At 42.4% G+C, this 25,350-nt stretch overlaps 3 protein-coding genes across 5 annotated transcripts; 2 read left to right on the forward strand and 1 right to left on the reverse strand.

Moving 5' to 3' along the window:
• The first annotated feature begins 25 nt into the window (after nt 1–25).
• TRMT61B (tRNA methyltransferase 61B) lies at nt 26–6,155 on the forward strand. Its single transcript, XM_052682372.1, has 7 exons — nt 26–598; nt 679–781; nt 3,071–3,261; nt 4,256–4,347; nt 4,792–5,030; nt 5,517–5,597; nt 6,055–6,155. The coding sequence occupies exons 1-7, from the start codon at nt 65–67 to the stop codon at nt 6,096–6,098; spliced, it is 1,284 nt and encodes a 427-aa protein (XP_052538332.1). The 5' UTR covers nt 26–64; the 3' UTR covers nt 6,099–6,155.
• A 115-nt stretch (nt 6,156–6,270) lies between these two features.
• On the reverse strand, nt 6,271–20,527 carry SPDYA (speedy/RINGO cell cycle regulator family member A). Of its 3 annotated transcripts, XM_052682408.1 has the most exons (8): nt 20,460–20,527; nt 13,796–16,843; nt 10,539–10,779; nt 10,251–10,309; nt 9,916–10,001; nt 8,525–8,696; nt 7,198–7,483; nt 6,271–6,426 (listed from the first exon to the last, which is right to left on the reverse strand). In XM_052682408.1, exons 3-8 carry the CDS (start codon nt 10,759–10,761, stop codon nt 6,338–6,340), a joined length of 915 nt encoding a protein of 304 aa, XP_052538368.1. In that variant the 5' UTR covers nt 10,762–10,779; nt 13,796–16,843; nt 20,460–20,527; the 3' UTR covers nt 6,271–6,337. The 3 variants fall into 3 exon arrangements, with proteins under 3 accessions (XP_052538368.1, XP_052538361.1, XP_052538369.1); XM_052682401.1 differs by lacking the exons at nt 13,796–16,843; nt 20,460–20,527 and adding an exon at nt 11,098–11,340; XM_052682409.1 differs by lacking the exons at nt 8,525–8,696; nt 9,916–10,001; nt 13,796–16,843; nt 20,460–20,527 and adding an exon at nt 11,098–11,338.
• EPCAM (epithelial cell adhesion molecule) lies at nt 20,400–25,193 on the forward strand. Its single transcript, XM_052682387.1, is given in 10 exon segments — nt 20,400–20,427; nt 20,430–20,611; nt 20,613–20,772; nt 21,276–21,516; nt 21,782–21,847; nt 22,964–23,027; nt 23,432–23,533; nt 23,690–23,881; nt 24,136–24,177; nt 24,677–25,193. Coding segments are annotated over 10 exon segments (1,119 nt in total). The 3' UTR covers nt 24,719–25,193.
• The last annotated feature ends 157 nt before the right edge of the window (nt 25,194–25,350 follow it).

A 25,350-nucleotide genomic window follows, 5' to 3' on the forward strand; every position in this document is an offset into this window, starting at 1 on the left:
ATGGCGTCATCACAGAGCGCGCCGCCTGCGGGATGGCGTCATCACAGAGCGCGTCGCCTGCAGGATGGTGGCTCCCGCCCGGCTCCTCCGGCGGGCCTTATCCTCAGCGTCCGACGGGCGGAGGCCGAGGAGGGCGTGGGAGGCTTCGCTGTCGCCTTTGGAGAGACTGAAGCGGCTGCTGCCGCCGGAGCAGGCTGCGGCGGTGGAGCGCTGCGCGGAGCCCCGCTCCTCGGCCTCCTCGCAGGCGCCTCCCGAGGAGAAAATGGCGGCACCGAGCGCGGCGCCCACCGCAGCGCCTTCCCCGCAGGGACCTCGCGAGGAGAAAATGGCGGCGCGCCTCAGCCCGCTCCGCGCGGGGGAGCTGGCGCTGGCGGAGCTGCGGAGGAAGCACAACGCGACGCTGAAGCTGCTGTGCCGCTTGGAGGCGGGCGCGGTGCTGAACTCGCACGGCGGGCTCCTGCCGCACCGGGACATCATTGGGCAGCTGCCCGGGCAGCTGCTGCGCTCTTCGGCCGGGGCGCGGCTGCTGCTGAGGCGGCCCTCGCTGGACGAGTACGTGCTGCTGATGCCGCGGGGACCCACCATCGCCTACCCCAAGGTACCGGCGGGACGGTCAGGGGGCCGGGGTGGGCCTCACCTTCGTTTCAAAGTAACGTGTCGTGACTTTGTCTCCCCTAGGATATCAGTGCTATGCTGATGATGATGGATGTCCACCCAGGAGATGTTGTGTTGGAGAGTGGCAGCGGGTCTGGTGCTCTGAGCTTGTTTCTGTCAAGAGCAGGTAAGACTCTGCTCTTAGAAATGCAGCGCAATTATCAGAACTGTAGAAAAGGACCCCTAAGATCATCGTGTCCAGCTACTACCCCCACCGTGCCCACTGACCACATCCCTCAGTGCCACAGCTAAGCATTTCTTGTCACCTCCAGGGGCAGTGGCTCCACCATCTCTCTGAGCAGCCCGTGCCAATGCAAACCACTGTTTCTGAGAAGTTTTTCCTAATACCAAGCCTGAACCATCCCTGGTGCAACCCGAGGCCATCACCACTTATCCTGTCACTTATCCTATCACTGTTACCTGGGAGAAGAGGCCAACCCCACCTCACTGCCTCCCTTCAGGCAGTTGTAGTGATCAGTAAGGTTTCCCCCTGAGCCTCCTCTTCTCCAGACCGGCCAATCCCAGTTCCTTTAGCTGCTCCCGATAAAACTTGTGCTCCAGACCCTTCACAGCTTTGCTGCCCTTCTCTGGACACACTCCAGAGCCTCAATGTCTTTCTTGTAATAAGAGGCCCCTGAACGCTGAACACAGCACTCGAGTGTGACCTCACCAGTGCTGAGTACAGGAGGATGATCACCTCCCTGCTCCTGCTGGCTGCTCTATTTGATACAACCCAGGATGTCATTGGCCTTCTTGCCCACATGCTCACACTGACAGCTAACATCCCCAGATCCTTTTCCAGCCACTCTGCCCCAAACCTGTAGCGATTTATGGGGTTGTTGTGACCAAAGTGCATGACCCAGTACGTGGCTTTGTTGAAGCTCATAGATTGCCATCAGCCCAACAATCCAGCCTACCCACATCCTGCTGTAAGGCCTTTCCATCTTCAGGCTGTTCAGTGCTTCCTTATGTTGTTTTTAAGCTGATCAAACAGTTGCAGTCAACTCTTAAAAGTTGTGCAGCACTTTTAACATTCACATAAACTCTGCTGACTTAAAGGAAGCCTGTGCCTGGCCCTATGCAGGAACTATACTTTGTATTTTGAGGGTTGTTGTATAAAGAGTCACCCTCCTGAAAGGTAAGGTTTAGTTCTCATTACTGCTGGGTTTCTAGTACACCAGAGCCTTCCTCCAGTCTCCTTACTTTGTGACATGAATAATGAAAATGTTTGTGTTGTTTGTTTTTTCAAGCAATGAGCTAGCCTGGTCTGACTTAGATTTCATTGCTCTAGAAGGTAGAGAGCTGTTGCACTCAGTCGAACTGTCGTGCCTTTTCACTTGTGCTTGTAAACCACTTAATGCTATTATCAACTGTCTTGGGAAGGCAATCTGGCAGAAGGCTGTTCTTCCTCTTTTTGTAGACTGCAGGTTTAGTTTCTTGCCATTTCAGTTTCCTGTCCTGTTCCCTGCACGGTCAGGAGCTGGTAACTGCAGAGGGGAATTGGCAGGTAAATGGGGCTGGGGCAGGATGTGGGCAGAACTGCCCCTCTTGGCTGCACCCCACAGTAGTTTAGTTTTCCTGGAGTCCATCTGTTTTGTAGTTGTTTGAGGTGAAACAACCTGTTTTCTTTGCTTTTCTGAAAGGATTCACGGGATCAAATAGATGAAGAAAGGAGCCTGCTGGCTCAGAATAGCTTAAAAAGTCATGGTGAGCTGTTCCTTGTGGAAAGCTGTCTTTGCCCAATAAAAGTAGCGAGGAGTAAGAAGTTAATGGGATGGTAGTTGAGAAAAGAGAATCATACAAGCACAGAATAATACAGCAATGTACACACTGCTGTCTTTGCCTGGAAAGCCTGATAACACTTCCTCTATGAAGAATGTTGTGAATTGGACTCATAGTGAAGATTTCAAGATGGTAAGTTTATGCTTACATAATAAGGCAATTATGGTTATAAACAGTAACCATGTATAAATCAGGAAGTACACTTGTAAAGCTTGTCCATGGGGTGAGGTCAGTGAGCAGGCCTGGGGATTTTCCTAGCCTTTGCTGAATTCTAAAGGAAAAGGTGGGGGGAGAACAGTAAACCTTTGTTTAAAAAAATAGTAATAATTTAATACCATTGCTTTCAAATCTGCTTTATGGTATCTAAGGGTAGCAAACTGCATTGCAGCTTTCTCAGCTGCTCCCTGGTAGCTGTAGCAGAAGAATCAAGGGTTCACAAGGCCGCAGGTACTCAAGTCATCTTTTCCTGCAGAGAGTTACTTTGCAGGAAGACGTTACATATGTGCTTATTTCCTAAAATGAATTGGAGATTTTGAGGCATATTTCTTGTCACTTACATCGCTATCTTTTTTCTAAATTACTCAGTATGGATGGGAAAATAGTACATCTCGTATTTTGTTGTTGTTGTTGTAAGTTGGGCCCGAGGGACGTGTTATCAGCTATGAAATCAGAGATGACCATCACAACTTAGCAAAGAAGAACTACAGGCATTGGCGCACAACGTGGAAAATAGGACATATGGAGGAGTGGCCAGATAACGTGGATTTCATTCTTAAAGACATCTCAAGAGCTGCTGAGGATATGAAATCTTTAACATTTGATGCAGTAAGTCCAAATAATCCATACGTGACATAAATCAACAGTTGTTTTCTGTGTGACTCGAAAACTCAGGTGCTGTCACTTGCAGTGGGATTCCCAAATCTAACTTAACACCAGCTAGCAGATGATCCTGATTTTTTTTTTTTTTTTGCACCAGGTTCCATCTACATTTTCCCAAATGAAAGAATCAAGCTGCAGTAACAGAAAAATAGCAAAATCTTGTTCTTGCCTTGTAAGAACATACTTACTTGCTTTGATTTTGGAGAAATGCAGAAATTCTTGTATATGAGTAAGGCATAATATTTTAAGCATTAAATTTAAAGAAATTACACAAGCTTATTGAAAATATGAATATGTAAACACTTGGCTATCAGCTGCACAGAATACAGAATGTTTCTAAAAAGACAAACTAATTACATTAATACTCCAAATGACAATGTGGGAAAAGAGTTTAAGTGAAGAAACAGAATAGCTAGCATAAAAATACATGATCTTTAAAAACTTTAAATGCAACAGTCCACAGGAAGGATCAGATACTGCATTTCTCACTGTTTTACAATTTGAATAGATTTCTACCAAAAAGAAATAAAGGATGGGTAACTGAGACTGAAGTTTTCTAAACCTTGAAACCAGCAGCAAACTACACATTTAGACCGTAGCCTGATCACTTCATCACACAGATGCATTTGAGCTTGTTAACATTTACAAACAAGATATCCAAAGGTGTTAGTAAATGCAGCTTTAATAACATTACAGAGTTTAATTAGTAGGAGGTTTAATGTGAGTACAGAGCTGCCTTGCTGGTGAACACGTGACTTCCTGCAGTAATAGAAATTCAGGTGGAAATAGCATGGGCTTGTTTTCATAGATTGGGGAACTCAGGTTTCTCTAAGCTGTTCAGGAGCATTAATAAAACTGCCTTGCTGTAGCATGCATCAGTTTTCCATACATAAATGTTGTTTTTCAAGTATTGTAACAGAAAAACATAATTCTCTTGCAGATAGTTCTGGATATGCTTAACCCTCAATCTGCTCTGCCTGTTGTACACCCCAGTCTTAAAGAGGGTGGTGTGTGTGCTGTGTATTTAGCTAAGTAAGTATTTACCTCTGGCACTTCAACATTTATACAGGCATCACCTGAAATTGTTGCTAAACCATGCTCTCCTAAAATACCCATCCAACTCTAATGGAAGTAACCTATATATATGTATATATGTATATATGCTTTTTTTGTTGTTGTTGCATTTTTCATTTATTTCCTTTTTTAGGAGTTGCACTCGGTATAAATCACACTTGTCTACATCCTTTGGTTCCTTCAGAACACTTACTGTGGTCACTGAGAGGTTTTAGTTAATGACATCCTCAAAATAACTATTGTGTTCAATTCAGTAGTCGAGTTGCTAGTTCCTTTATCCTAAAATGGAAGGATGTGCAAAAAACCCTAAGGTAAAGAATATGGCAAAGGCAATAGAACTAAGTCTATAATACTGATTGGAGTTCTTAAAATATTCCTTTATCCTTTGCATTTCTTCAAAAGCATCACACAGGTTATAGACCTTTTAGACAGAATACGGACATGCAGGCTCCCTTTTGCCTGTGAAAAGATCGTTGAGGTAACTCATAGAAATTGGTTGGTGCTCCCTGCTAAAATCAAGAACTGCAAATCAAGCCAAAGAGTGGAAACTCAAGAAGATATCGAGGAAGATCCTCAACACAAAGAATGTGATGAAATCCAAACTCTGGATCAAATAGTTCTTAACGAAGGTGAAGGCGATGGTAAGAATAGTATTGTTAATAAGATTGTTAGTGCAATTTTGACTACCCAAAGATAAAAATCCGGGCTAAACAGAAAATATATGACAATCTGCAAATGCAGAACGACTGTCCTTCCTGACTGTTTTGAAATTTTTAAACAAAATTCAGTCCTTTTGCTGAGGATTGTGATGGGCTGAAGGATTCCCTATGGAAATGATACCCGTATGCCCTGTATTCAATTTATACTGTCTTAGCAAGTAAAATATATATATATATATATATATATATATATATATATATATATATATACCTTATATAAATATATGGCTGATATGGGGTTGTGAAATTCAGTGTAGAGCAGAGAGGTCTAAAAGTACTGATAGATGACAACAAAGCACTTTAAGAGTGGGATAAAGAAAATGAATGTGCATCGGTAGCTGCAGTCTGAGGGGTGCATGTTCTCAAACCTGTTGGAAAGAATTATACAAAAAGATGTACTTCTCACAGAATCATTTCCTGATGATGCTGAAACACACTGCTCAGCACCTTACGTTGCAAGACCATCGCGTTGGCAGGACGCTCATTCAGGTGAGATACTTGAGAAAATGCTTTTATTGTAAATTTTAAAATATTTTCAAAAATAACAACATCTATACTAGCACTTGACATATTACTGTATCACAAGATCATGAAACTTATAATAAACTAGAAATTCAATAGAAATTCTAATAAACTAACTATAATAAACTAATAAATAAACTAACTAATAAATAAACTAACTAATAAATAAACTAACTAATAAATAAACTAACTAATAAATAAACTAACTAATAAATAAACTAACTAATAAATAAACTAACTATAATAAACTAACTATAATAAACTAACTATAATAAACTAACTATAATAAACTAACTATAATAAACTAACTATAATAAACTAAACTAACTATAATAAACTAAACTAACTATAATAAACTAGAAATTCAATATTAAAAACTTGAAATTGAATATTGAAATAGTAACTAGTTTTGTTTTTCAATTAGCATTCCTCACCAAGCTGAGAAAGTTTCGACCACCACTTTCTTGATGCTGCTGCTGTTAGCTGCTAACCTGAGGTTGTATCAGAATAAAGAGTTACAAAATAGCTATGTTTTGCAAGTTTTGTAACTTCCAGGTAATTCCTGCTTTGATTTCTACTGCCTATCAGACTCCTAAATCCTACTTGCTATTTAAAGGGAAATGTTTTAACAGTCATCGTGTATGGCACGGCAGTGCAACACCAATTGTTCGGCAAAGCACAGCCTCTGTTTCTTTGTTCAATGCATTTCATTCTTCATTCATTGTAAACCAATCCATGGAGTTGTCTTGGTTCCAGGTATTATCTCTTCTCCTTTTGCTGGACAGGCTCTGACAGTCTACCAGAAATCAGGAGGGGGAATAAAATTGGTAAGAAAACTTCTGAGATGCTAGTGAAGCAGCTTCCAACTTGGCTACATACCACCTGGTCGCTATTGGGTTCTGCAAGAATAGTGTTTGCACAACTGTAATGGAAACTGAAATTCACTGAACTTGTTCTTTAGATAAAAGCTGTGCTCGTTTCTAAGAAAAGATACCAGTTGTTGATAAGAATAGCTTTTTTTTCCAGAAACTATGCTGAGATCTGCCATGGTATTTATTAGCTTTGCTATGAGGTACTCAAATGGTCAAATCAGACACAGAGCTGGAACTTGAAGGTTAATTAATTGAAACTCTAACCCTTAATAAGGAAGTAATAAATAATTAATACTAAGAATACTGCAATATGTCTTTGCAGAACAGGGGCCTTAGCACAGGAAGTTTACATCTCAGAGGTTCCACTCTCAACTGTAATGAAAGATTAGACATAACTGCTCTGAGTATCAGAGGCTTCTCATGTAAAGGCTCAGGAGACAGCTTTGAGTGGTTTGCTGTGTAAAGATTCTATTCTATAAAACAGTTTTTGCAATAAACTCCTATATTCTTTTCCATACATGCCCCAACTCTGAAAGAGTATCTGGCATAAATTCTGTCAAAGACAGAGCTGCACTTAAAGGAGACAGATCATCTTACCACACCAAGGATAAAGCGGTCCTTACTGTGGTTTAAAGGGCAAATACAGCCTCAGTTGCCCAAACTAATTCAAAAATATTTGCAGTATTTAACCATACCTTGGGCAGAAGCAGGAGAGTCAACTAGCATTTTTTCAATTGCAAAGGTGTCCTTCGAATCCTGGGATGAACATAACTCTTCTAAACTGCTAGCAGATGAGGAGGAAGATGACAATCCCAGTCGTACAAATCTTCCTTTGTTACCACAGACGTAACAGGGGATAGGAGAATTATTAGGTCCTCGTGGCAGCAGAATTTTATCTTTGTTGTAGTTCCTTATGGCTCCACTGTGGTACACAGAGCGTTCTCGCTGCCAGATGTAATGTGTTGGAGCAATAGCCATTACCTAGCAGAGCAACCATTCCATCAGAAGTGAAAATAACTGGCAAACATACAGCTGAGAACAAGGGATCCAATTCACATATAACAAAACTAAGACTAGAGAAGAGGTACCTTGTCTGCCTCAGTCTCACTAGTTTTGCTAACGCAGGCGAGAATAAGTGGACTGGTTGTATTCAGATGTTTAAATGTGATAAGTAAAGCATCACAAATGCCAGGTTATGCTTTATTTGTTGGACTGAAGTTGTTGTCTTTTACTATTAAACATAAACTAGATGGATCTTCTGGCTCACAAAGTCATTAAACTCACAACAACCAAGTTGGTACGGTGTGCTCTGAAGCACACTCCACTCTTGCCTCATTGCTTGTATTTTTCCCATAAGCATCTCATCCCATTCCCAGAACAGATTTTCTTTTCCACCAGCTGTAGTAAACATTATGTTCTTCAAACATAGCAGGGCTTTTTCAGACAGATAGATGTCATCTGGAAAGCAAGGAATGCCTTTTACCCCCCAGTATGTTTGAAAAATGGAGGTTGTAACAACACATTAACAAAGCATGTTAAAAGCATGTCCTTTCTTTTTCGAAATAAAGTGAAAAACCATTGCCTTACCAAGTCTGTTAAAGTTACATTGTTAACTGTTAAGAGAGTAAAATTTCACCTGCGGTGCTACTTAAAGGTTTCACTTTGTGTACAAACTCGAAATTTGTAAAGCAAAGATGCACACAAAAGTATTTCCGCAGTGAATGATGTTTAGCAGCTAATAATATACTTTAAGCAAAATTATTTGCACAAAGCAGAAAGATTCTCGTCCTTAGAGCTTGAAACTGTAGCATAACAAAATATTCTAGTTTACCTTAAAACCATTGTTTCAAAGATTGTATTTTGAATGCAGAAGAAAAAAAACTGATGAAGGAAAAGCTCCACCTTTTCCTTCCTGTGGCTCATCTACTCACTTTAGGGAAGCAATTGTTAGCGTGGAGCTATACTGTTAATTGGTATTAATTGTTGTAGTTTCGGTATCTACGGTATTAAAACTGTCCCTACCTCTTCACAGCAACGTCTGCTTACAATAGCCCTGTAGTCAATTCTACTCCACAGATGATCCCTTAACTTTAAGAAATCAGGAAAGAGCATTCTCCAGTTATTTCCCAGAGCCCATGGGAAAATCTCATACTTTGATTCTTCGTTCTCTTCTTCCACTGTATTTGCCAGATACCTTGAAATATATATATATGTTTGTGTCTGTTATTCAATCTCAAATTGTCATATGAATGTGAGTTCTAACACTAAGAGACATACTAGTTATTTTTCCTAATATTCTAAGGAAAAAAATTTCTAATAAAGCAGTCTTCTTTCCAGATAACAATATGTTCTCAGTCAGAAAGTTTTACATGTATCTTTTAGATAAATATAAATTTATGGTAAGCTATTATTGAAACACTTTACCCAAGAGCCTCCTAAATAAATAGGTATGTAAGAATTCATATATCCTGACAGCTTTCACCTAATTTTAGTTTAATAACCCATACAAATCATACCTGAAAAAATTACTACTTTTAGTCTCCTCACTTGCAAGACTGCAAGTCTTCTCTCTAGTCCCAGCCCAGTGAGACCCTTTGGCCCTTTCTAGTCCTCTATCAGTTCTGGGACTGCTTTTTCTCCCATCGTAGGAGCCAGACAACTTTCTCCTCCTTGATCTATGGATGTTCATGGCAAAAAAAACAGCCACCTTTCTCCCTGCACTGGTGTGCAAATCAGAGCAGCTTCTCTTATAGGAAAAGATTACCTGTGCTCTGTAACTATGAAACAAAGTACTGAATCTGTCAGTATGCTATATTTTCTTGGCCAAATACAGAGGTATATAGGCTCAATAAAGGCTTCATCATTGCAGGTTCATCATTGCACCTCTGTTTCAATGTATAGGAATTTTTGTAAGTATTCAGGAAAGCGATTCTCAGAAATTACTTAGCTATGTTTTTACTGTTGACTCAAATCATCTTGTCAGAAACTTTATTAGTAAGTTGTGCATCATTATGAATCCTTTCAGAGCAAATGACTTGAAAGCTTACAAAATATTAAATGGGGTCTTACAAGAGAAACATAAGACATTTCTATCTCTTATCTATCGTCCTGCATTTATTTTATTGCGTATTTATTTTAATCCATACAAAGATCAGAGATTGAGAGTTCTGTAGGCAGAGGTCCATGCTATAAATTACAGTACCAATGCAAACATCCCTGCTACTCAAGTTGGAAATCAGGAAAACAACGTTCAATTTGCACTAACTATATATGATGTGAAGATCACGTTTCTTTGCTTCATATAGTACCCAAACAACTACAAACTGGTTATGATGTCTTACTGTGTATCAGAATCATCAAAAAGCAACAAGCTAACGCCAAAATTTTGTTAATAATTATTTAAGAATACTTACAGAGCAAGAAAGAAATTGAGTCTGGTATGCTCATGTATTGTGAAGTTAGCCCTCTTGAAGTAAACGAATGTCATTGCCAAAAGATACTGTTGTAAAATGTGAAGCGTTACATTCATTATTAAGCATTAATACATTATTTCAATATAACAGTACAGAAAACTCTTAGAATGTTTGTCTCACACCAAAGTGCCTTATCAACAAAGAAAGCATAAATTGGGTTTTCTCAAAGCCTCCATAAAAACGTATTAGGAAAAAAAATACAAGTGGTATTCTTACTGTAGTATCAAGTGATTAGCAGCAGACTTTCAAGATAGATTAGCATTAACTACATTTACCTTGTCTGCAATTTTGCAGCAACTGTCCATCCATAGGAAGTCTTGAATTAGATCATCATCTACAACAAAGATGCTCGTCAGCAGTTCAGTTTACAAATACAGCCTCCCTGTATTTTAATTTAGGCATTAAACATACACTGGAATTTAACAACAGTAAAACACGTTAACCTAAGGCACGGCTGTTAGCATCTATATCAACAGCATCCCCAAATTATCTCCGAGTTTAGAAAACAGACTTCGTGAAGAGCTGCCTACAGTGCAGTCAATCGGTATCTAATAGCGACCTACCAAAGAGTTTAAAGAAAGCTGTCATCTCCTGGCGCTGAATAACAAGGCCCGGCGGCTTTAGCTGTCCGCAGGTACCATTACGAACACGTTTCTCACAGTTTCCTAGCCTCTTTCGGGAAGAACGCCGATTCGGTCTGACCACCTTTTTCTGCTGCGGGGCTCTGATGGCGTTGGGCTTCAGGTGGGCAGCAGGAGGTGTGTCACGCACCAGGCTGTGCCACATGGTGGCGAGCCAAGGTCCCTGCAGGGAAGGACTTGGTTAACTAGAAGAACGGGCACTGAGCAGCGCTGCCGTGCTTTGTTCACACCACGCGTCTTCAGCGGAGCCGGCCTGCCTGCCGATGCTGAGATGAGCTGTATTGCTGCTGAGCCGGGCAGCTGGCTTTCCTTTAGCTCGTTTGTAACCGCAAACGCGGGGATGCCAAGAGAAGCGTGAGGAAAGCTGTCTTGCATCGGGAGAAAGCGACTTTACTCCTCCAGCAGGGCCTACGCAGAGGGGAGGCTGTCCGAGGCAGGCTCACAGCAGCCCACTGAGTAAGAACTCAGCCGACACACTTACGATAAGGCTCACGAGAGCCAGCAACATCATTCGCCTCCCGCGCAGCGAGCGCTTCAGACACACCGACCGCCTCTCGCAGCGACCCGCCCGCTCCTCAGCGAACCGCCTTTCACGCCACGCCCCAGCGCGAGACGGCGTCCTTGGCAGCCAATCGGAGCGCGGGAGGCTGCCGCTTCAGCCAATCAAGAGGCGAGGCATTCTTAACTTCCCCACCCGCCGACAGCCCTGGGCGGAGCCCGCCCAGCCAATCAGAAGCGGGCACGGTTGTTGCTTGGCAGGCGGCGGTTGCGCCGCGGTGAGATGCCGCTGTCTCGCAGCGATGTGTGGAGCTGTTGCTCTTCCCTCTCTAATAAGCTGTACCCTCTATAATAAGCTGTGCTGAAACCAGCTGCCTGCTGTCTAGCAACGTTGTAAAAGCATTCCTCTGTTTTAACACGACACCTTTAGCTAAAGAAACACAATACTGAAAAGACACGACTAGGCTTATCATCAAAGGAAGGCAGGGCTCCACCCGAGGCCAAACTGCCTCACACCAGGAGTAGACTGGGATGCAACAGGCAGATGTCCAGATACTCCCCTTCATCCTCCTTTTCCAGCACCTCAGTATAATTTATCTCTATCCAAGGACAAGCAGATGTTCAGACTGGCCAGTGCTGAGTGAACAAATGTTGTGATTTTGGCACCTATAAATTACTAATAATAGACGTTCTACTGAGCATGCATCAGTGGAGAACGTTCAGCTAGAGAGGAAGACCACTGGATGAAGTAAAAGGCATCAGTTGGACTGGTCGTGATGCTAAAAGATGCTAAATAGTAGAAAAGACCATGGAATAGAAGACTGGGAACTTCATAAATCACTACCTGAGATAGACACGTGTATGGTAATTATCCCAAGGGTAACTGATGAATATGTGCTATCTGTGGAAACATAACCGACTCTGAGTCGGTCTCTACTGGGTACATGGTAAGAAGTTATTTAACAGGGTAAAAACAAGGAAACAAAACTTTATCAGCCTGGCATATCATTAACTACAGCGTCCAGGAGTTCGTTTAACAGTTCATCCAAGCGTATCTGAAAGGAAATCCTTAGTTCTCTGATTTGCAAGTAGCTCAATGAACATCAGGGGGCACTGTTTCACTTAAAACAGAAACAACGCAGCCCTTCTCTGTTTTCCTACCTAGGCTTAATTCTGAGTCCTTCCTAAAGGAAGAGGTTAGATCAGTTGAGCTATCTTCGTCTCTACCTGTTGTTTCAGTGCTTTTCTCTATAGATAATGATTAAGATCTGTGTTTGAATTTTCACAGGATCTTATTTTTGAAAAATAAAGAAGATCGTATTCATGCACTGGAACTCAATTACGTGACACAGGGTTACGTAGCTACTCAGTAGCTAGGTCCAAAAAGGTGAAGGGAAGGCAGTTTACTTACTTTAAATTACAAAATAACAATTAAGGAGTTTTCAATGAATGAGTTATTTACATACAGATTAATAAGTATGGCAGAAAAAAAAATTGTACAGGAGGAAAACAAATGCCTTTGACATCCAGTATCCTTTTAATGGGGTTTTGTTGTTTGAGAAAGATAAAAGTCCCACTGGAAGAACACCTGGTCTATCTCTTCTCAGGAGGTCAGGAAGATGGTTCTTCTAAGTACACATCACTGTTCACAATAAAATACGCATTTTTCCAATGATAGAATTTTCTTATTGCCGAGTATGAGATGAGAGGAAAAAAAAAAACAGAACAGTTCTCTTCCTTGTAGACAGGACTCCTGGCCTTGACAGGGGAACCCAGCCTCAGTCAATGTAGATGAAATGAAACATGCAGGATGAGAACTCTGTTCCTAAAGACATGTAGGGAAATGCAAGCACTCATCTCAAAATGAAACCCTGGACATATTTCTTTTAGAATATACACTGTAGTGAGTGTCAGAAAATTTAAAAAGAAACAGATACACGACCTGAATCCACATCTCTCACTAGTAACCTGTTTCTTTATGTGGGAAGGGAGAGTAAGGATTTAGAGGAGTTGCATGAAATAGCACATCACTGCAGCACTCGAGTTCCTGGACTAGGGCCACACACGTAACAGCCTGAATATGGCTTACCTGTTTGGTACTCTAACCAGCAGCTAATGATGTGAGAAAGGAGCCTTCATGATAAATCCCTGCTGTCAACAAATGCTACCGTGTGATTAAAATTAAAATGCTCTAGTGCCACTTAAGTGTATGTCAGTGATGGATGGATGGACACGGAAATTGTTGTCTGCTTTGTTTACCTGAAAAGAACTTCTAAGCACTCATCAGGGTTTTCTAATACATAAGGCCAAGAATAGCTCTGGTTGCTCTTGAGAGCTAAGAAATTCAGAAACTATATTTAAAAAATCATTTGGAAATAAGGCAGTGAGTAAGAAATGTACTGCCTACATTAAAACAACAAATGGCAGAAGAATGTCAAGGTCACCAGCAAATCCAGCGCGTGTCTAAACACGCAGCTTCTGAACAGCCAGGTGCTCCATAACAGCACATCTAGATTAAATACTGGGGACATAAGTCTGAACTTGCTGTTCACTTCTACTTCTATAATAGATGGATATATCCTGTATGAACCTAACCCACTCAAATCAGTGGAAGCATTTAAGATTTATTTTAAGGATTGGCTCTTCTGTGCTGGTTATAAAATGAAACAAAATAGTCTTACCTCAAGAGTTCCAATTAATTGCCAAAATAAACAGGTGAGACTATGCTAGGTCTTCACCATCGTGTCACAGCAAAGCTAATGAGGAACCAACGCTGTGTCTCTCAACATCAGCAGCTCCCACCTCTTAAGTGCGTGTTTGCTTTAAGGGGAAAGGACGTGAGGTGTGCAGTACTCTATATAGTGATTTTTTTTTAACCTCCTGATGTCTCTCACAACATTTTAACTTTTAGCAGCCACTGGAAGTTGGGTATTTGCACGTTAGTGAGCATTTAATAAGCATGGGTATTCATTACCCAGTTGCGCTCTTGCAGTTTCTTCATCCTGTATTGTGCAAAGAGCCCTAATGAACCAGACTGCTCTGTGCTGCCATGACCCACAGCCATTTCTTCCAGCTGCAGAGCAGCAGGCTTCCCAAGACACAGGTGCAGGAGCAAGGAGCAGGTGTGCTGACCAAGCCCCAGAGCTCCCAGCATACTGCGCATGTGGAGGCTACCCACATTTGCAGTGGAAAATGTAAACACTTCAGTCTGTAGGTATTCCCTCTTTCCTCTCAGGAACAACAAGCAAACACCAGGCTTCAAAGATCCTACCAATGAAAACATAGCTGAAGCAATACAACTTCCAGAGCTTTTACTTAAATAAAATAAAATGTTTCTATAAAATCACGCCAGCTGAAAATTTCCCATTCACGTCTAGTGAACAGCAACACGCATGCACGGTCTCATTAATGTTGATATATATGTGCACCGTAATACACAATATTGTGGCACATATGGGCAACTTACTATCCAGTAAATAAATCTATCTTTTTTATCTAGGGAAATAACACACGTAACAAGTTTGGTGCCTTCAAAACAATGCCCTAGTATTTTTCTGAAGGAGAATTTGCCAGTACTTGAACTAACAGCCGGCTGCGTGGATGAGGAATAGGCAAGTGCCTTCAGACTCCAGTTAGCTGGCTTATGATTCTGGAGTTGGGCAAACTGTAAATCTTTCTGATCTCATGCCCCATTCCTAAGTTCAGCTTTAACTCACGGTTTGCTGTTGCATAATTCAGATCGCAAACTCTTTCAAACACAAGGTATCTATTTATACTGTTTTTATGCTGCTGATCACAACTGAATCTTTGTCCATGACCACAGCCCCTGTAATATGAAACAATAGTGGTAATTAAGAGAGTATAATTTCTCTATTGTCAAGAGACTTTATTTTGACAGCAGGGCACTCAGAAGACTATGACAGGATTAACTAACAATAAGGCAGCAGTAATATCCAAAGTAAGGAAAGACATGTTTTCTGATGCAAGTATTTTGCCTCCTATCCTCCCAATGCTGTGATGAAAGAAACAGCTCCAAGCTCAGTAGCAGAAAGGCAAAACTTAAAAGACTAAAAACAGATGAATTACATTGTGAGCTGGAGAGCCTCAACATGTGTTTTTTTCACTGCCATCCAATGGTCCAAGCTCCAAAGGGTTAAACGAGACTTGCCACAGTTTGTTAAATATTGAATGCCCCTCCCAAGAAGCAATGGGCTCTATAATTACCCCCCTGTGCCAGGTCAAAAAGCTCTGGTTTGCTTGAGATCAGCAATCACAAGTTGTAAAAGTTTTTTTCCCTCAGAACCTGAAGCAATAAAATGACTAACAAGGGCTGTAAATTAAAGTGCAAAGGAAAACAGATGGACTTTGGTAGCAGCTAGTGCTAATCGAAACAGAAATAAGTAAATAAATAAATAAATACAGGATAAAGTAGGAAAGGAAAGGTGTTTCAACACAGAAGCCATTTATTTCAGTTTCACCTCACAGTGTGAGCTATGGCACACCTAACTTCTTTACCCCTGCTCTGTGCGGCTCACGGTGCTTTGCTCAGTGATGTTTGTGGGCTTAGATTTTTCTGCTCGTCTCATCGCTCTATTTGTTCACCTTTGCTTTGGGTATGACTACACATACGTGTTGCAATGAGGCAAGACTGGGTGGGGATTTACAGCAGGTTCGCCGCTCCATGGAAACTGCCTGTGTGCTTGCTGTGACCCTGTTCTCTTTGAGGAATAGATGTCTTCTGCATACTGCCAGGTCCAACTCCGTTCATAGGCTGCTCCTGTGCATTAGCTGACTGACAAACCACAAATCTACTCTAGCTTGTCTTGCAGTGACCTGTGCACGCTCAATCCAACACAAGGAGATTTAATGGCAGACACCTCCAGGTCACAAGGGAAGTACTGCCACCATACTGAGAAACAGGACAGCTATCTGCCTGTATAACCACCTGCTTTGAATATGCTTGCCTCCCAGCTACAAAGTAGTCTGGATATAGACTTACTCCAGTTTTTACTTCTCATGCTGGGCATTTTAAGCAGCTTTGAATGATGACAACAGATGTTCTAAATACTCTGTAGGTATAAGAGTCATGAAGATGTGTTTCCAGGGCAGTAAAGTGAGGAATGATGAGTCAGTTAGTGACCCCACCCACTGGGGCTAAGACCAAGCCCTAGAAGAAAGGTGAGGATGCCATGATGTATCAGACAGGTTGGTTTCTATAATCCTCAAAGATGCAAATAGAACACACGTTAATTACATGAGCATTTCTCTCCTGTGGTTGCACCCCGTCTAGTTTTAAGAACCTCTGAACCAACAGCTGTTTGCTTCAGACACTCTTACTTTCAGCCAAAGGTTTGCAGCTTGATGGAGTACCAAGCTGTGAGCTTCTAAGATGAGGACAGGCTTTTGAGTGCTGCCATTGCCTCTGATCTAATTTCCATCTCCAGTGTGCACAACAATTCCAGCAAAACAAACAAATACTATTACTTTTATAAACTTTCAGTATTCAAAACTATCTGGAAACAAGGCAAAAATAAACATAATAGTACTTGACTGTACATAACGCTGCTCAAAAATAAGTCAGTGTTGGTACAGTGAGCAGAAGCACGCATTGGTTTGTGAAGGTCTGGCATGTTCAGAAACATATAGTGAACAAGACACTATATATAATTTTCCAGTTTTGTCTCTTCTTATGGTCCTTTCAAGGCTTCATTCTGTGTAGACAATAGAGTCTGCAATAAAAAATAAATAAAAATAAAAATAAACATAAAAATAAAAATAAAAATAACATTATACAAATATCCTAATAGGAAGTGTCTGAGTTTACAAAAAACTTGTCACTGGAGTGCAGAACTGTTCCTGTTTGTTCATAACTTCGTCAGACCTAACCAATCATCACAGCTTTTCCAACATCGTTCATTTTGTGGGCAAACAGCAGTAGCACTGTCTTTTGTGCTTTGGCATAATACAGGGCCTATTTGCTAGGGACAAACCTTTGGTCATCCTCAGAAGAGCACGCCCAAAACTGGCCAGATTTGAAGCCTCTAAAAAAATCTCAGTTAGAGCTAGATTGCCAAATACTCCAGCGAAACCTGTCATCCTCTCCCCACTCATCTCTCCATCTGTTGACCACAGTTCATGTCACAGCCCCACCTTCAGCATTTCCTGGTGCTTCAGGAGTGACTCACAGATTCTTGCAACTTTCCCTGAAAGCAGATTTTGGCCATTTACTATGTCTGTGGAGTGTCACAAGCCCATTCACCCAAATCACGTGGTAAAGACCCAGGCTGTGTCCCATTATCACCCCAATTCCTACTGGCTTCTGAAAGAACTGGATTTATCTCCTCAGACCTGATCCACAGTTCACTGACATCAATGGAAAATCTCCCACTGGCCTCCATAGCTCTTGAAGTTTAGCTGGGAAGTGAACTAACTTTAATCTCTAAACAGGTCTGGAGATATAAATTATATAAATGATCAGATATGAAGCTGATCATGTAAGTTTGTCAAAGATGGGTTTACATGTTCCCCTGAGCCTAGTGATCAAAACATTTTTGATGCATGATAGAACCAGTAATGTGTTTGTAGCATTTAAACTGTAGCAAGTCTGAGCTATAATTATGCTTTAATAAGTGTAAACCACAACTAGCCTACACTGCACTGCTTCATAAGCATTCAGCTATTTGATAAGAAGAGGTATCTCCAACTGCTGATGAAACTGTCCTATTTGTAAGCAGTGAGCAAGACCCTACCTTGAGAGCTGTACAGTGAGGAACGTTTATTTAGGACAGACATTGAATAATGTAATGTATTTCCCACCTTCTCTCCAGACACTGACTGGGATGTCTCTGTAATTAAGGAATTTCAATACTCGTGTTGTTTTACCATTTTAACCACATGCCTGATCCACTGGCTTGGATTCTATGGAGAAGCTTCCTCAAAATAAACTGGAAAGAGACTAAAATTCATGCTGTTGAGAATGGTCTTTCATTCCCAAAGCTTTGCCGTGGAACAACATCATGGAGAGCAATTCCCTCTGTTTCTAAGATACTGAGCAATGTTGATATATATAAACAACTTCATTCTATGTGGAAAGCTGAGGAAATAAAGATAATGAAATCTGCATTCATTCTGCAAACTGGGGCAAAATCAAATGCTGTTCTACAGAAAGCAATACAGTGCACCTATCTTTTCAGTGCAGTTACAGTAGGGCTTCCTACTGCTGACAGTTGAGCGAGGATGAAATGAATCACCCGAAAAGGCCAAAATTCACTGAATTGGGCTTCCTCAGGCCACACAAATATCCTAAGTCCGTTCCATCTTCAGAGACTGAAGGTGGTGCCGTTGTACACTGACAGCAAAGACCCATCCACAGTTTGGAGGCAGTTTGGAGGCTGTGGAACTCTTCATTTTGGGGAAAAAAGAAAAAAAGAAAAAAAAAAAGGAAATGAACAACAATAAATTTAAATACAAAGTGAGGTTTACAATCAAATGGGCTTTCCTGAGCCTACTGACCCTGCCCATCTTTAAGCAGAATGACATCATCTGACAGCAACACTGTGAAAAGTCTATGCCTGAGATTTTCCAATCTTTCCAAGATTTCCCTTTGCTAATGTGATGCTGTTAATTCAAGTCTCTTAAAACTAGACCAGAAGACTGTTATTAAGCCACTCAAACCTGCAAGAAAAATCAAGAAAATTCTGGAAGAGTCTCAAGCAGGCTGTCCCAAGCCCCTGAGAACACTCTAACTGAGATCCATAGGAGACAGCTCCTCTTTGATTTCAGCAGAGCCCTTTAGACCATAGTGAATACAAAACCCAAGATGCAGCACAAACACAGCTGTGCAGAAACAGATCACGAAGACAGCTACCCTGTGCTTACTTTTCAGAACACACAAAGGTTCTAAACAGTTTCATTAACCAAGATCTGCACCTAAAAAGGAGTGGCGACATGTTTGTATTGTACAGCCAATGTAAACACAGGCAAGAGGAAGTTTCGACTGTCTTTGGAAATTTCATTGATTTCTCACAAATGCAGCACGTCATTCTGGTTTTCTCTTTCACTAAAACCACTTAGTTTCCAAGACACTGCTATACCTTCCTGAAAGATCCAGGTATTTGCTTGTTTTTAATCGAAGAAACAAATACATTAAAAAAAAATAAATCAGAAACTGTTTTTGGTATCCCTTGCCAACCTTTTGTCTTATGCTTTGACATCACTGTCACAGTTTGGAAAGCAATTCTAAAAACAGCAGCAGGCTTTCCTGCCTGACTTCCTCTCCTTTTACTCTACTGACCGTTTTGTGTTCTGTGAAGCAGACTGCATTTTTGGGATGAGGAAAGTGCATATCCTGGTGCCAGAGCAACACCTTCCAGAGCAGGCCTAAAGCACAGCGGCCTAGCATGGAGTTTACCACACTGCTTTTGAAATACATGTAAAGAAGAACCTTAAGAAAGTGTACCCTGTGTGCACTGGTGATCTAGTTGGTTTTTTTCTGTTTGGTTGTTTTTCCCGAGGGATTATCATTATTTCTGTTAAAGAGTTCAGTGTTTATGGAAAGGTATACTGAATTTGAGCAACGTCAATCCTCAACTCCTCAGCCTGCAACAGCACGACCATAGAGACTCCGAACACCCATGAGTGCTGACAATAGAGCACGACGGCCATGAGCGGAGGCAGACCCAGTGGCGGTGCGCAGACCCGAATCCCAGTGACTCGCTCTGCCGGCAGCAGGGACACCATCCCCTACCGACACCCCAGAGCCGCACAGTTTCACCCCCTCTTCCTCAGCACCGACCGCGCCTCAGGGCGCTCCCACCACCCATCCCAGCTCGTTTCCCTGCTGGGCCGCCGGAAGAGGCTATATTTGGGCCGGGGAAGGGAAGGTAGGTGAGATCGGGTCCGCCCTGCTCTCTCCAGTTTCGCCTAGGTGCGGGGGGAGGAGGAGGCGGTGGTTTAACTGCCCTCGCAGTCCGAGAGGCGGTGCCGCCGCCCCCCGCCCGTCCCAGGTGTAACCGGAGCCGGCAGGGCGCGGCGCACCACCACCTGCCCGACCTGTCGGGCGGCTCACACCGGGTCCCGCCGCGCACGCAGCGCTCGCTCTCCCCGGCCCGCTCCTCGGAAGCCTTTCCCCGGCCCCTCCGTGCCGCGAAGCCATGGAGCTGCTCCGCGGGGCCGCGCTCCTGCTGCTGCTCTGCGCCGCTGCCTGCGCTCAGGACTGTGAGTGCCCGCGTTCCTCCGCACCGCGACCCCTCGCTCCCCGCGGAGCGGCTCCTGTGGCGCCACAAAATGGCGCCCCCTCTCCGCTGGGCCGGGGGCGGCGGTGCCCGGCGGCCGCGCTTCTCTCACCCGTTGGTGGCTACGGCTGCCGCGTCGTCCTTGGAGCGGCCCGGCTTCAATGGGTGGGCGGTGGGCGGTGGGCGGGAGGGTCCTGGGGGGAGCGGTGCTTCGGGAAGGGAGCCGTCGCGCTTCAGGGACCGAGGGGCGGCTGCTCGGCCCTTCCCTCTGCCGCCTCGCCCTAAGGAGCGCCGCGCTTATGGCCGCCCGTCTCTTGCAGCGTGCACCTGCACAATGAACAAGCGCGTCACCAACTGCAGGCTGGTCGACGGCGTCTGCAACTGCAACTCCATCGGCTCCAGTGTGTCCGTCAGCTGCGAGACCCGTGAGTAAAGCCCGCTGCTTTGAACCCCCCGGCTGCGCTCAAGCGGAGATGTGAAAACGGGCGGTGAGCTCCTGGCGGAGATAACGATAGGGAGGGAAGGAAGGGCTCTCCCAGGCCTCCCACGCCAACCAGCTGGCGACGGAGCCTTTCTGATTCCGACCGTGTGACTTGTGTGGATGCTCTTTAACAGTTCATCCCAAATGGCAGGGGTGTCTCAAAGACTAATTCTTGGCTTCCTTCGAAGTAATCATCCCGACTTCCCCCTCAAACCTAGAGCTTCTGTACCAAAACCTTACTCTTAGTTTGAGGTAGCCTAGAGCTCTTCAGCGTTTGCTTTCAGATTCCCCTGCTGTGTTGATGTTGTGCACACCTACATCTTGGGTGCACTGCTCTTCCTTGTAATGGCGTCGGGTGCCGTCACGTCTGTTGTAACCTTGTGCTTTCCCAGCCTGAGTTCTGAACGCTCCTGTTGTGTAATGTGACTTTCTGCTGGTTATTTTTAGTGACTTCCAAATGCCTGTTGATGAAAGCTGAAATGGCAAACACGAAATCAGGCCGCCGTGAGAAACCCAAAGATGCGCTTCAAGATACTGATGGTCTGTACGATCCTGAATGTGAAAATAATGGTGTCTTCAAGGCAAAGCAGTGCAATGGAACCACCTGCTGGTGTGTGAACACAGCTGGTGTCAGAAGAACCGACAAGCATGACACAGACCTGAAATGCAATCAATTAGTCAGGACGATGTAAGTCTTCTCAATAGGGTGTGCTGTAACCTGAAAACCTTCCTGTGTTTGGATCAGCCTTATGGGGTTTGTCGGTATGAATAATGCCCTAGGACTGAACATGGAGCAATAAGTACTTGTCACTTTTTCCTTTGAAAATAATGGGGAAGAGGGAAGATGTTTGGTGGTATTTTTTTTTTTTCCTCTCATGGGATTAGAAACAGTAGCGCACACTTTACATGCATGTATTTTTAAGAATATTAACTGTATTTACATCCTACTTCAGGTGGATCATCATTGAAATGAAGCATGCTGAGAGAAAAACTCCTCTGAACGCAGAGACGTTAACAAAGTAAGTGATGATTGGAAGGTCTTGCGAAAATATCTGCATGTACTATCAGATATCTACTGTACTCCTAAACAACTGCGTGCTTAAAAGCATTGTCAAATGTGTGAGCTCATTTGTTTATGAGACATCTTGGATGTGACTTATGAAGGTCCTTAAAACTTCATTTGCAATGGAAATTGATCTTATTTTGGAAACTGATTGCTCCTGGTAGAGGAAGAAGTAGAATATAGGTAATAAGGAGAAACTGGCAAAAAACTAAACTGGCAAAGATGAGGGAGGAACTGTGAAGAAGAAGCAGGAGACAAAACAGGTTAGCTATATTTTTGGCTGAAGTAAAATCCTACCTTTTTGTCAAAGGTCGTAAGGCAAGAAAAGTGTTTGTAGCTGTGAAGTTTATTTTGCTTATTTTCTTGGAGGAAAAAAAAAAAATCCTACTGTATAGCTCCTCTTCCTGTGAATTCTCTGTTAGGTTGACTGTTAGGTCTTCTGCTTTTTGCCAGTACAGTAATTGTTTATTTTTCCATAAGTGCAACTTCACTTTTGGGAATCAACAGAACTCTGCTATGCTGGGTCTGGCTGTGTTGGAGTTAACTTTTTTTCAAAGCAGAAGTGACCGAAACTGTACTGATAAGCACCAGTGTTTGAGCTGTTGCTGATCAGTGCTTACATACTGTCAAGGTCTTTGTCTCTCTCTGCTGCCATGGTGAGTAGACTGGGGATGGGCAGGTGACACATCTGAGGCAGCTGACCTGGATTCACCAGAGATACCTCAGATCATAAAATGTCACACTTGGCAATAAATCGGGGTTGGGGGGGAGTGGTTCCAGAGTAGCTATTGCTTGGACACTGCCTGGGGATTTTCTTTTTTTATTTCCTCACACTGCTTCATTTAGTAAACTATCATGACCCGTAAAGGATTTTTTCTTATTACCTTGCCTTCTCTCCCATGCTGCTAGCAGGGAGAAAGTGAGTCTGGGCTGGAGCTTACCTGCCACCTACGGTCAGCTTTTCACAAACTGCAGGAGGAAAAAACATTACTAGTCTTCCTACTTTGGAAAAATAGTTGTGTATAATTGTACTTTGCTTTTTACAATGGTTATGGTTTTAATATCCTTGCAGATTTCTTAAGGATACAATTACCAGTCGTTACATGTTGGATGGACGCTACATAGCTGGTGTTACGGTAAGAAGCACATAATTTTTAGTGAATATTCATAACAAAAAGGAATGTTGATTACTTTGAAAACGTGAATGTGCTACAGTATGTTACCATAGGCTTTCAAAATAATATTGCTTACTGAGCACTAGTGAGTAGCTGTATCTGAAATTAAATATTGGAAAGTTGCATGTCTGTCTGCTTAGTCTATATATGAATTATTTTTCACTAAAACATGGAATTTGAATTATACTATGAGAACTTTGCTTGAGAAGTACCATAAAGTTGATTTAGAATGTGATCTCACAAGTTGGATCACATTTTGTAATACTTTGCTGTGTATTTAATAGTTGGATCTAAATTAGTCATTTTTTAATGGTGTGTGTTTTATTGTTGTTGTTGGTTTTTTTGTTTTTTTTTTTATATTCCAGTATGAAAATCCCTCTATTACTATTGATTTGAAGCAAAATTCCTCAGATAAATCCTCTGGGGGTGTGGATATAGCTGATGTGGCCTACTACTTTGAAAAAGATGTAAGTGTCATGGGTAAAGTTTGAAAGACTAAGTGTGTATTGCATTATGTTCAGTAGCCTTACTGTGTGCTGGCTAATGCAAGGTAAATTGTTGGAATGCCTACGTGATGTCTATTGCCAGCTGAACAAGCAAGTCTCTTTTGCTGCCTGCCCCAGGTAAAAGGTGATCCCATCTTTCTTAACGCGCTGAACATGAGTATCGATAACGAAGCACTGACTTTTGAGAACATGATGGTCTACTATGTTGATGAAGTACCACCGGAGTTTTCCATGAAGTCTCTGACTGCTGGCGTTATTGCTGTCATTGTTATCGTAGTACTTGCAGTAGTTGCTGGAATTATTGCTCTGGTAAGTTCTAAGAAGCTGCCACAATAGTAGTGAAATTTGGGAGATAATGCACCAGGGTAATGGGACTCTCAATAGGTTTTCCTTTGTAAACTATAATGCTAGATATTGTTTTTGAGACTGGGGAGTAGGGAAGAGGTGATGGGATGCACCATTATGACACAAGGGTGTTGTATGGAAAGTGAAGGGTTGGAAAAAGCATGTTTAGGTCTTCACTTAAAATTAAACTTGACAATTAACCTGTCCTTTCCTTACAGGTTGTCTCAAGAAGGAGGAAAGGGAAGTACGTGAAAGCAGAGGTAATTTTTGTTGATGCTATCTGGGGAAATTGAACAGGTTAGCTAGAATCCAAATTTGATCAGGAGTTCTGGTGTAGGTTAAAAGCTTGCATTAGGTGCTGCAGGTATTTTTAAGTATGAAGAATAAAAGAGTATAAAAGCACTGAAACTCTGTAACCGCTCTTTCATCCCTGTAGTGGACCGTGTATTTTCTGCAGTAGCTTCAGAGGCAATTGGCGATTTGCATTTCCTAGGATTTAGGCGGGTGGCAGTACTGCAGTCAAGTACCGTTTTACATATCTATAGCAAAGGCTGTGCAATCCACAGGAAGCGCTGTTAGTCCTGTTCTATTACAAACGTCATTGCTTGAGGTATTTGCATGAGCCTTGCAGTTCCCACTGAATGGAATGATGCCACTGTATGTTGCTTCAGCTCCAAGTGCAGAGTGTTTATATAGGAATCCAAATGTTGTAACTGAATAGTCAAGCTGACAGTGCTCTCTTTCCCCACTCATTCCCAGATGAAGGAAATGAATGAAATGCATAGAGGACTGAACGCATAACTGAAATCAACTGAAGACAGAGTGTGACTCAGATGAGGAAACGACAGAAAGATGGGAGGCATGGATCTTAACTCTTGGAAGATTCTTTCTGAAGGGGAGTCAGTTGTGCTCGCTTAATCGCTGTTAAAACAAAGCCTAGACCAAAACGAAGCCTAGACCGGCAGCCATGATCCTTCTTTTGTTATCTGTTGAGAGTTAAATGCCCTATTTTTACTCTAGTCCAACTATCACTCCCTGATTTTTGTAATGAGATATGCTGACAACTGCTGCTACTAGGCCTCCGGAGCATAAATGTTTAAATAGTTCTTTTAGTCCTGTGGGAAGTTTTTTAAAAATGATGATCTTTATAGCCATGTCGTAATGACAATTTGGCTCATGTACAATGAAACATGGCTTTGTTTTTATGGCAATTTGTACATATTTGAACTAGCTGTAACTTTTTTTTATGACAAAACAATAAAACTTTTGAAACGGGCTTCTTATTCTTTCATGTTGGAATGGTGATCTATGAGCTATCATACTGCTAACTTCAATAGTTCAGTACTTCCAGCAGTAGTAGCAAAGGTGAAAATATTCTAGAAACCCAAGAAACAGTTTGTATTAGTTATCTACTCTTGTAGTAACCTGATTAT

Source organism: Tympanuchus pallidicinctus, unplaced genomic scaffold, assembly GCF_026119805.1.
Source record: "Tympanuchus pallidicinctus isolate F22 unplaced genomic scaffold, pur_lepc_1.0 scaffold1, whole genome shotgun sequence".
NCBI classification, from domain to species: domain Eukaryota; kingdom Metazoa; phylum Chordata; class Aves; order Galliformes; family Phasianidae; genus Tympanuchus; species Tympanuchus pallidicinctus.

Coding starts and splice junctions, on each gene's coding strand:
- SPDYA (XM_052682401.1), bottom strand. CDS start 11,127: ATGATGTTGCTGGCTCTCGTGAGCCTTATC. Junction 8,697..9,915: donor CTCAATTTCTTTCTTGCTCT/GTAAGTATTCTT, acceptor ATATATTTCAAG/GTATCTGGCAAATACAGTGG. Junction 7,484..8,524: donor GCAGACGTTGCTGTGAAGAG/GTAGGGACAGTT, acceptor TTGCTCTGCTAG/GTAATGGCTATTGCTCCAAC.
- TRMT61B (XM_052682372.1), top strand. CDS start 65: ATGGTGGCTCCCGCCCGGCTCCTCCGGCGGGCCTTATCCTCAGCGTCC. Junction 782..3,070: donor CTTGTTTCTGTCAAGAGCAG/GTAAGACTCTGC, acceptor TGTTGTTGTAAG/TTGGGCCCGAGGGACGTGTT. Junction 5,031..5,516: donor TAACGAAGGTGAAGGCGATG/GTAAGAATAGTA, acceptor TACTTCTCACAG/AATCATTTCCTGATGATGCT.